General features: G+C 62.8%; 5 protein-coding genes across 5 annotated transcripts, besides 4 other annotated features; all 5 read left to right on the top strand.

Annotated features, from left to right (window-relative positions):
- Position 1: 1 nt before the first annotated feature.
- Positions 2-32: a microsatellite.
- Positions 33-134: 102 nt separating this feature from the next.
- TraAM80_08664 (coiled-coil domain containing 39) lies at positions 135-2705 on the top strand (the record flags this gene model as incomplete). The annotated part of the gene is made up of 1 exon (XM_029385405.1): positions 135-2705. The coding sequence occupies one exon, from the start codon at positions 135-137 to the stop codon at positions 2703-2705; it is 2571 nt and encodes an 856-aa protein (XP_029234754.1).
- Positions 2706-2789: 84 nt separating this feature from the next.
- Positions 2790-2825: a microsatellite.
- A 99-nt stretch (positions 2826-2924) lies between these two features.
- TraAM80_08663 (putative ribonuclease inhibitor) lies at positions 2925-7094 on the top strand (the record flags this gene model as incomplete). Its single annotated transcript, XM_029385404.1, has 1 exon — positions 2925-7094. One exon carries the CDS (start codon positions 2925-2927, stop codon positions 7092-7094), a length of 4170 nt encoding a protein of 1389 aa, XP_029234753.1.
- A 58-nt stretch (positions 7095-7152) lies between these two features.
- Positions 7153-7179: a microsatellite.
- A 169-nt stretch (positions 7180-7348) lies between these two features.
- On the top strand, positions 7349-7738 carry TraAM80_08662 (uncharacterized protein; the record flags this gene model as incomplete). Its single annotated transcript, XM_029385403.1, has 1 exon — positions 7349-7738. The coding sequence occupies one exon, from the start codon at positions 7349-7351 to the stop codon at positions 7736-7738; it is 390 nt and encodes a 129-aa protein (XP_029234752.1).
- Positions 7739-7915: 177 nt separating this feature from the next.
- Positions 7916-9439, top strand: TraAM80_08661 (mucin-associated surface protein (MASP); the record flags this gene model as incomplete). The annotated part of the gene is made up of 1 exon (XM_029385402.1): positions 7916-9439. The coding sequence occupies one exon, from the start codon at positions 7916-7918 to the stop codon at positions 9437-9439; it is 1524 nt and encodes a 507-aa protein (XP_029234751.1).
- Positions 9440-9585: 146 nt separating this feature from the next.
- Positions 9586-9609: a microsatellite.
- Positions 9610-9619: 10 nt separating this feature from the next.
- Positions 9620-10075, top strand: TraAM80_08660 (receptor-type adenylate cyclase; the record flags this gene model as incomplete). Its single annotated transcript, XM_029385401.1, has 1 exon — positions 9620-10075. One exon carries the CDS (start codon positions 9620-9622, stop codon positions 10073-10075), a length of 456 nt encoding a protein of 151 aa, XP_029234750.1.
- Between the last annotated feature and the right edge of the window lie 18 nt (positions 10076-10093).

Raw genomic sequence — 10093 nt, 5'->3', positions numbered from 1 at the left:
GTTTTCCTGTTTTTTTGTTTTTTTTTTTTTTTGTCGCGCGCAGTTTTAAAATTTCTTTTGGATGGGGCCGTTCTGTCCTTATGTTTCTCGTTGTTTACTCCCCTCCATGTTGTTTTCTGTGCTTCAGAGTCGTTATGAACGTGGACGTTATAGATGCGACGGCGGAGGCACTTCCGCTGGAGCTGCTGAACGCAACAAACAAGGAGCTGACGGCGCAGCTGTCGCGCCACGAGCAGCTGTGCGATGATAAGGTACGTGAGATAGAAGACCTGCGGCGGCGGCTACAGTTCATGAAGGAGCATCTCAGCAACGTGCGCGGGGAGGTCGTGAACACCCAGAGCCTGGTGGAGTGCAAGCGGCGTGAGGTGGAGTCGGGGACGCACATGTACCGCCTTCTCGACCGCGAGTGCGGCCGGCTGAAGCAGGGGAAAGCGCAGATGCAGGCGCAGCATGCGGAGGTGCAGGAGCGGCTTCTGGCGGTGCAGAACTGCATCTTCCAGGAGAACCTGCGCATGGCCGAGTTGAAAGGGGCAATGACGTTCAACCAGGACGAGCTTGAGCAGTGGGACCTTGCACGCAAGCAAAAGGAGGCGGACGAGGAGGCAGTGGCGCGCTACACGAAGGACGATGAGGTGCGGGCGCGTCAGCTGAACACGGCTGTTGAGCGGCTCGAGGCGAAGCTGCGTGACCGCAAGCGTGCGCTGGAGGAGGAGGTGATGGTGGCGCGCAACGTGCAGCTGGAGCTCGACCGCAGTGCAGTTGACTACCGCAAGCTTCACCACGACCGCGGCCTGCTGCTGGATGAGTGGGAGAACGTAGTGAAGGCCATTCACGAGCGCGACGCGGCAATTCGCTCAGCGGCGATGCAGTACGCGGAGGGCGCGGAGTGGCTGGAGCAGCGGCGGGCGGTGCTGCTGGCGCTTTCCACTGACCTTGACACGGCACGCGAGGAGGAGGCGATGACGCAGGCTGGCATCAAGGAGCGGGAACAGCGCGCGGAGAAGCACCGTGGCGTGCTGGCCTCACTGGATGGGTGCGTTGTGTCGATGGAGGAGGAGGTGGAGACGCTCCGCGAGCAGCTTGCACGGGCGGTTCGGGAGCGCAACAATAGCCGCGTTCGCGCCGAGGAGAGCCGCGCGTCCGTTGCGCACAAGGCGGCTGCGTACGATCGCGCGGTGGAGCAGCGGGCGCAGACGAAGAAGCAGCTGCACGGCGAGCTTGACACGGCGGTGGACCTCGAGCAGCAGCGGGTCACAATTGCGCGACTACTGCAGGAGGCCCGCGCGACGGAGCGGCGCCTGGACAAGGAGGTGGAGGATCTCAAGCGCGAGCGCTTTACCGCGGGTGAGCGGCTGCAGGCGACTGGCCAGCTGCAGGACGAACTTATTGCGGAGATCAGCGGCGGGCAGTCGCAGGGGCGGAACCTCAAGGCAAGGATCGCCCAACTCGACCGCGAGTCCTTTGCGCAGCAGGAGGTGCTGTACAACGTAGAGTTCAATGTGCAGCAGATGCAGCGCAAGGTGAGTCGGGCGAAGGGGGAGCGGACGGAGGAGGAGCGGAAGCCCCTGAAGGAGAAGATTGAGGCGCTGCAGAGCACACTGGACGAGCTGTGCAAGCAGCAGCGCGCGTTGGACACGCAGGTGAAGCGGGTGCGGGAGGAAACACGGCAGGCGACCTTGGAGGTGGTGCGGATGCGGGAGCAGGAGAAGGACACGTGCGACAAGGCGATACAGCTGCGTCTTGCGTGTGACAGCTGCGCGGCGGAGTTGCGTAAGCTGCGCAGGGCGCGGGAGGACGAACTGGTGCGTGTGGACACGCAGGAGCTGCAGCTGCAGGGGCTGAAGCGCACGCTGCACCAGCGTAGCGGCGAGTTGAGCGACCTTGAGGGGCAAAAGCGACAGCTCTCGCAGGATGTGTCGCAGCGGGCGGCGGAGATCGCCGTGCACCACGACCTCCTCAAGATGGAGGCGAAGCTTGCGGAGGAGGAACGCCGGCGGCTTGTCGCCGAGCTACAAGACCGCCAGAAGAGCCTCGGGGCGCTGCGCAACCGCTACGATGTGCGTGTGGGCCGCATGGACCCGGAGCAGGCGCACTGGTCGCAGGCGCAGCTTGTGATGGAGGCGGCAAAGGAGCGCGAGGCGCTGCAGCACCAGGGCGACGCCCTGGACGCACGCGTGGCGCGGCTCGAGCGTGAGCTGCTGAAGCTGGAGCGGGCGCTGCAGGTCATACGGGCAAGTAATTCGAACTACCGTCACATGTTTGATCGGGTGCAGGAGGGCGATGGGGAGGAGCAGACGCGACGGGCGCTGGAGGCGAATCAGCGCGAGCTCAAGGTTGTCATCAGCCGCCGTGCGCTGGAGGCAAGCGAGTATCAGGAGGTTCTGCATGGCAAGACGGCGGAGCTGCAGCAGCTGGTGGTGCGGAAGGAGCAAGCGCTGAATGTGGTGGAGGAGCTGCGGCAGGCATGCGAGCACACGCACAGGGCCATCCTGGAGGGCAGAGAGACGGTTATCCGCTACAACCAGGCGATCAATAAGGCCCGTGGCGCTATCACGGCGGAGGCGGCGGCGGATGTGGAGTTGCAAGAGAAGCGGCAACGACACGAGGCGGTGGTGGGGCGTGTGCTGCAGCTTTCGCAGCGACACGGCGAGGGCGCGGGCGAGGTGGCGCGTGCGCTTCTGCAGGAGCGATTGGGTGCCATCTGACGGAGCTGGCCCGCGCCGCCGCGGATGTACAGTGTTTCGCTATCCATTGAAGTTTGTCTCTGAACCGCTTTATTTGCTTCGTTGTGTCTGTGTGTGTGACTGTCTGTATGTCTCTTGTCTCTTTTCTATGTCCCGCAATACGGTGGTGCGCTTTCCACGCAGTCGCGCCGCCCTCTCTCTCTCTCTCCCAGCAGGTAACGTGGCGGCTAGAACTGCAGAATGGCGGACGAAGCGTGCCCACCGTGGCTCTCTCGGGCTGACTATTTGTGCTGCCGCACGGACCCGTACCGTTCCCTTGATGCGGCGCAGCGGTGCGTCAATGACATCCACAAGAGCATCCTCGCGCTGCAGTCGTCCCTCAAAGCGTCGGAGGGCCACCCCGTCGTGCAGCTCGGTCACGTGACGCGGAATTTTGAGCGGCTCCGGGCGGAGCATCTTGTGCTCGGCGACGCCCACAGTGAGCAGCAGCGGCAGCGCACGGCGCTTATGCGCGTTGCTGAGATCCTCCGTGAGGAGAAGCGCGCGCTGCTGGAGGAACTTAACGAGGCACGTCGTGGCGTTGTGGTGCGACGGGCGGAGTGCGACGACGCGTCAGTCGTGTGCAGGCGTTTTGCCAGAGAGCAGAAGGCGCGGGCGGCGCGGTTGGAGGTGCAGGAGTCGCAGCTGGCCGCCCTCGTCGAGCAGGAGCGCGGCTGCCGCGAGCGGTTTGCGGCTGTGCAAGCGGAGTTTGACATGCTCTCGTCCGTGGTGGATCAGCACGCCCAACAGATCCGCTCGCTGACGGCTCTCCGCGCGCATCTCGGCGGCACCCGTGCGGAGCAGGAGCGAGCTGCTGCTGCTCTCCGGGACGACGTGACGCAGCGGGAGGTGGCACTGGCGGAGACTTCGACTGCCCTGTGGGACTACAAGGCAGATATGGCGGCGCGCGTTGTGGCACTGCAGCGCCTGGCGCAGGAACGACAGGGCGAGCTGGAACGTGTGCGCCGTCTGAGCCAACACGAAATGGACACGCTGGCGGCACACAACAAGGCGCTCGCTGACGGGCTCAAGGCGACGGCAGAGGCGCTGCTTCGCGTCCGCGGTGAGTCAAGGGCGTTTGCAAGCACGGTGAAGCAGGCGCTTGCTGACGGGCGGCTGGAGGTGCAGAAGCACGCGGCCGTTGTAGAGCTGGTGGGGGAGCAGAACTCCGGGTTGCGGAGCGCGATTGGGCGCGCGGAGGAGCTGCTCCGCCAGTCGGTACATCATACAGGCGAGAAGAACAATATCAACCGGAGGAACCTCATCGAGCAGGCAAATCGCGTCAGTACGTTGCACGTGGAGCTTCAGTCAATGCTGGAGGACGTGCGGCTGATTGAGGCGCGGCTCTGCACCTTGTGTCGCCAGCAGGTAGCGGCTGAGCTGCCCCCACCGCAGCAGGGTCACCCTCAGAAGCAGCAGGATAGCGAGGAGGCAACGCCACGGCAAGATCTCAGCGTTGCCGCCGACCTGCCGCCGCCGTGTGAAGGCATGGAAAGCAGGTTTGACAACGTGGCTGCGGTGCAGCCGGGCGGCGTGGTAGCGCAGGCCGACGAGTCACAGGAGGTGCCTCGCCTTCGTGAGGCGCTCGATGCGCTGAGCCGCCAGCTGCTGGAAGAGCGCGCCGCGCGCGAGGCGGAGCTTCAGTTGGAGGAGGACGGCAGGGTGAGACGCGCGGCCGAAGCGGTGGCCGTGCATCGCGCCGAGGAAGAGCGGCGCCGGATGGATTACCAGGACTCCGAGAAGCAGGCGGCCGGTGAGGTGGCGCTGTCGTACGCGGTCCAGTTTGTGGATGGCACCAAGCGTCGTGTGGACGCCTTCCCGAGCGACACGGTGGCGATGATGATTTTTCGCGTTGCCCTTCGCGCCGGCATTGTGCGGTGGCGCATGTTCCACCTCGCGCAGCTCGTTGACGAGGCCGGCGTGCTTGGCTCGGTGCGTCGCTACCTGAGCCACAGCGCCACTCTGGAGGGTGAGGGTGTTACGCCGCAGGCGGCTCTGCTTTTTGGGTTCAAGCACTACAAGCGTCCGCTGCACTGGGACGACGCTGTGGCGCAGGAGTGGTTCTTTCGCCAGCTTCAGCAGCACGTTGTGCGTGGGTACTACCCCGTTTCGGAGGCGGTTGCGGTACGGCTTGCGTCGTACGAGCTTCAGGCGGTCTTCGGCGACTTCACGGCACAGACGTCGCTTCTGTACTTTGACCAGGTGGGCCTTGAGGCGTACCTTCCCATCTCAGTCTCGGCCCATGCGTACGACTACTGGCAGGAGCGGCTGGCGCGGAACCACCGCCGGCGTGCCGGACTGACTGCGGCGCAGGCGCGTTGCGGCTACATGGACGTTCTCAGCACGACGCCGTGGTGGGGCGTGACTTTCTTTGACGTGAGGGACCGTGACAATCGTCCCTTTCTTGCGGGTGTGGCGGAGGATGGCTTCTTTGTGTTTAGTGCGACGAAGCAGGAGTGCCTCGACGTGGTCCCGTTCCCCGACCTTGCCGGGTGGGAGCGCTGCCCTGCAGGCGTTGTGGTGAGGCGCCGCGGCTCCCACACAATGACGCTGTACGCGATGAGCCAGTTGCAGGCGAAGGAGCTTGTGGACCTGCTGAACGAGTGCTACGCTCTGCTCCCTCAGCGGGTGCGGGAGGAGCTGCGTATTGAGGTTGCGGGGGAGGAGGGTGTGCGTGCGGGGCTGGTGGACCCGGCAATGTTCGTCTTCCCCGTGATGGGCCGTCCGCGCCCCGCTCCGTACGGGTCGCGTGTAGAGTGCATGAAGGCGGCGTACATGTCGTACTGCACAGAACTCGATGAGTTGGGGAGGCCGCACGCCCCGGCGTTGGCACTGCTGCGGGCGATGGACCGGGCTGTGGACGATGGCGCGGCGCTCGACGCACTGGACCTCGCGATGGCTGACCCTCCCGTCGACGACCGGCACTTTGCTGTGCTTGCCGAGATCCTGGAGTTTGCGCTCCGTGAGTGCCAGCCGCCAGGGCAGCACGAGGAGTGGAGGGAGAACGTTGACATCACGGCGGTGCTGCTTGCGCAACCCTCGGCAGCGCGACAGCTTTTGTCGGCGTCCTCGGTGCCGAGGATCGCGGCGGTGGTTGCGCTCTTCCCCGGGCTGCAGACACTGGACCTCGCCTACATTCCGCTGGACACGGCGTCGGAGCAGCTTGGCAGTGCTCTGGCTAGCGGCGCGAGGGGGCTGCGGCGGCTTATTTTGCGGGGCTGCCGTATTGGCGCAAGGGCGCTGCAGTCTTTTTTGCCTGTGTTTGGGTCCCGGCCGCCGAGCGCCCTGGAGCACCTCAGCCTCGAGGACAACTTCTTGACGCACGCCGCCGTACATCCTCTCTGCGAGCTGCTCAGCAGCGGCGGCACGGTGCTGGCGGAGCTTAACCTCGCGTTTAACCGCCTCGAGGCATCAGGCATCGATGCGCTCGCCAAGGCCGCTCTCGCCGCATCTCCGCAACTGCAGTCACTGGACGTCTCCGGCAATCCCGGCCTTCAGCCGCCGTCGATGCGGGCGGCTTTGCTGGTTACCAAGGGCAGCGGCATTGCCCGACTCGCTCTCCGCTGCTGCAGAGTGTGCTTTGCACTTTTCGAAGCAATGGACACGGAGCTGGTGTCTAACGGTGACATTGTGGAGCTCGACCTGTCAACAAATCCGCTTGGCGACGGAGTGGATGCGCGTGGGGCAAAAACGGCGTTCCGTTTTTTGGGTGATCGGCGGTCTGTGAGCCGCGTGGAGCTGCTTCTCATGGACGAGTGCGGCTTGACGGAAGGCGAGTTGGGTGATGCTCTTGGGGGTGCCATGGCATCCAACGGCACGCTGCGGCGGCTTTCGCTGCGCAGCAACGGCCTGGCGCGGAAAACGGGGTTTCTGCCGTCGCTGGTGACGGATGCCGTGGGCGCCCACCCTGCCCTGCGTGTGCTTGACCTGACGGACAATGGCATTTCACATGCCGGCTGCATGCGGCTTTTTGCGGCTCTTGTGCGCAGCAATACCATCTGCGAGCTTTACCTTGACGGGAACCACTTGCGTGACGCCATGGGGCCAGCAAGCTGCACAGAGCTTGTTGCTCTGCTTGAGAAAAGTGCCTCACTGAATGTGCTTAGCTTGTGCAACACTGGGATGCCCGACACTGCGCTGCAGCGGGTGGGCGAGGGGCTCGCTCACAATGTTGCACTGCACACCCTTGTGGCAAGCGGCAATGCGTTTACGCCGCCGGGCATAGCGGTTTTTGCTCGGCTCATCCACCACAATGAGGCCTTGAAGACGTTGGACCTGTCGACGGAAGCCCTTTGCCGCGACGAGGCCATGTATGCAGACACGCTCCGTCTGTTATCGAGTGCGGGACGGCTTGATTCTGTGCGGCTGTAGCGGCAGTTATGGAACGTCTCTCCCCGCTTTTCTCCTTATCGGTACAACTCTGGCGAACGTGTGTGCTTTGTGTGTGTGTGTGCGTAGTCTTACTCTTTTCTATTGCCGGCAACCGCGTCTTGCGTCGCGTACTTGTGCGGCGGCTGCAGCTTCCCCCACCCCCTGATTTAGTTCTTTTTTTTTTTCCTTTTGGCGTTGTTTCTCCCCCTCGCCGCCTTGCGTGTGTGTATGGTGTGGGGTCGGTAAGAAGGGGGATGTTCTTTGACGACAACGACGGGCCGCACGAGGGCTCGGAGGGAGAGCGGTCGCCGAGCAGTGGGGCTTCGAGTGTGGGCGAGGTGCCGCTGCCGCCGTTGCCCCCGCCAACGCCGCCGTCAAGCATCAACGGCATGGCCACGGAGGAGATCTACAGCATCATCAAGGAGCTGCGTCGACAGATCGACGATCCCGCGACTCACCAGGGCATCAGGGCGATGCTGAAGAAGGAGCCGGCGGTGTTGTTGGCCGTTGCCCGCGTGCTACACGAGTCGGCGCTGCTGCGGCGCACCGTCGTGAATGTCGATGGCCAGTTGGAGGAGCAGCTGGTGCCCCTTCCGGAGGCCTCTCCCCCGCCATTGCCGTCAGGGTACCGCAGTTGGGCATGAGAACGTTCTTCCCACATACCTGGGCTCAGTTTGCGTCTTGAGCGCGGCTGTTTGTTTCTGTCGTTTCCTTCATTGCTGTTGCGCTGTGGCGAGTAGTGGTTTCTTCCTTTCTACTTCGCTGTTTCTCTCCCTCTTTGTGGGCGTAGAGCTGGGGCGCAGGTAGAGTGGGGGTGGGCGATGGCTCTGGCGGACAGAACGTATGTGCTGCCTGCGATGGGTGAGCTGCGCGTGACGGCCGCGACGAGGGCCCACGAGCCGACGGCTCTCATGCTTCAGCCGCAGGTGGAGGAGGGCGCCGATCAGCCTCGGGCGGACGTGTTTGGGACGGAGCTTCTTCCTGGCGTTGCTGTGCACCTCCCTGCAGGGCGCTCCGTTGGCGTTTTTTCCCCCACTGGCTGCTCGCTGGTGGTTTCGGCGCCCCATGCGGTTCTTCAGGCGTCCTACGCCACAGCCTGCAACGCGACAAACGCCCGCTCCCTTGCTGACATCAACACTCACCTGGAGGTTTTGCGTGTCAAGGCGCGACGGGGCGGTGCGGACGCGCTGGGCCCCCGCGTTCTGTTTGTTGCGGATCGTCGCGCTGTTGGCACAAGCAGCTACGTCCGGACACTAACAAACTACGCCGTTCGTCTTGGGTACCATCCCCTTCTCCTTGATGCCGCGGTGGAGGCGCCCCGCTTCGGGTATCCCGGCCTTGTTTCTTTGTATTCCATGCAGCACACGGTAGATATTGAGGAAGAAATGTGCTTTGTCCCTGCAATGCACGGCTTTCAGGGCGTCGGGAAACATGAGGACCCCGCGCTCTTCACTTATGTGCTGCGTCAGCTGATGCGACTGGCCACGGAACGTATGGCCCGCAGCGATCGCTGCCGCGTGGGTGGTATGTTTGTTGACTATGGGGCGGTCTCTCGCTCTCTCGTGGAGGCAGCAGAGGCGTGGGAGTGCTCGGAGGAGAGACTGGAGGAGCACCGAAGGGCAAACCCGTTGGACGTCTTGGTGGACGCCATCACGGAGGCGGATATTGATCATGTGTTTGTGGTGGGGAGTGCGTGGCTGCGCTTCAAGCTGGCACAGCGAGTGCAGCAGCGTGTGGGTGGTCCCCAGTTGAAGCCGTTCGTGATGCCTTCCACTGTTACATGCGCTACCGGCATGAGTCTCCATCTATTTTTGGTGGACGCAACGGAATGCGGGGCGCCTAACGACGATTTATTCTTCAGGCGCCAGTGTTGGCTTCGCTACTTCTTTGGCACCCGGACTACTGCCGTGAAGCCCACGCTGCTCACCGTCAATCTCTCGCTCCTTCGTCTTGCGGTGGTTGGAAAGGGCGAGACTAGCTCCATGTCGACCTTCATGCCGATGGACGATGATGACCTACAGCAGGGTCATCGGGCGGCGGGCCAAACCGTTTCTGTGACGTACGTGCAACCGCAGGACGTCGACCTGAAGGACCGAATTCTCGCGCTGAGTTTCGCGTCGGAGCTGGAGGAATTGCCCGACGGGACGCTGCACCGCGTCCCCTTCGCCGTGTTTGAGGCGCGTTTGCGCCAAGGCCTCGTTATGGGCTTTGCCTTGGTGGAGTCCGTGTCGCCAAGCAGGATCACACTCTTGACTAACGCCGCACCGGTGCGGAAGGACAAGGGCCTGTGCTTTATCCTCACAGAGGACCGGCTTGCAACGCAGTTGGCGACATCTACGGCCTGAAGACATGGTTGGAAAGGCATAAATCTTTTTAAACGGAGCAATGCCATGCACTGAACTTATCCGGTACCAGAACCCAACTCGGTAGCGGGAATGAGAAGACGTGGTTCATTACTGCATTGCAGTTTCTTTCAATGCTGCTTTTTTTCCTCTCTCTCTCTTGCTCTCTCTCTGTGCCAACACATGGCCCACACAGGAGGACAGTCGCAAGGCAGAGGGTATGGCGGTGCGTTGGGGGCGGCGAGGCGGCCGTGCGCAGTTGGGTTTGCGGCCCTCTGCTGCGCCGTCGTGCCTTGCTGTTGTCTCTCTTCTTCTTGTGCTGCTGCTGCTGCTCGTTTTTCCATGTGCCGGTGCCAGGTCCGCAGTTTCCAGGGCGTCGTTAAACTTGTGGCTTTTCGCTTCAATGATCCTTCACTTGATAATTTTTCTGGGAGCATCGTCGCCGGGTTGAATGCTTCGTTGCACTCGCGGAAGTTCACTGCGGCGGACGGTGTGCGTGCGGAGATTGCCTACAAAAGCGCAACATTCACCACTTACCCATCTGAACTCTCTGCGGCGTTGAAGGACAGGCGTACCCACGCCGTCGTTGGCCACTGCGGTGACAAACTGTTGGAGAGTGTAAAGGACGTTCTTGCATGACACGACGCCGTTGCTTTT

The sequence above is a fragment of the Trypanosoma rangeli genome, assembly GCF_003719475.1.
Source record: "Trypanosoma rangeli strain AM80 chromosome Unknown Tra_15.4_contig_00446, whole genome shotgun sequence".
NCBI lineage: Eukaryota > Euglenozoa > Kinetoplastea > Trypanosomatida > Trypanosomatidae > Trypanosoma > Trypanosoma rangeli.
The sequence above is the reverse complement of the archived record's forward strand: the minus strand, read 5'-3'. Positions and strand labels throughout refer to the sequence as shown.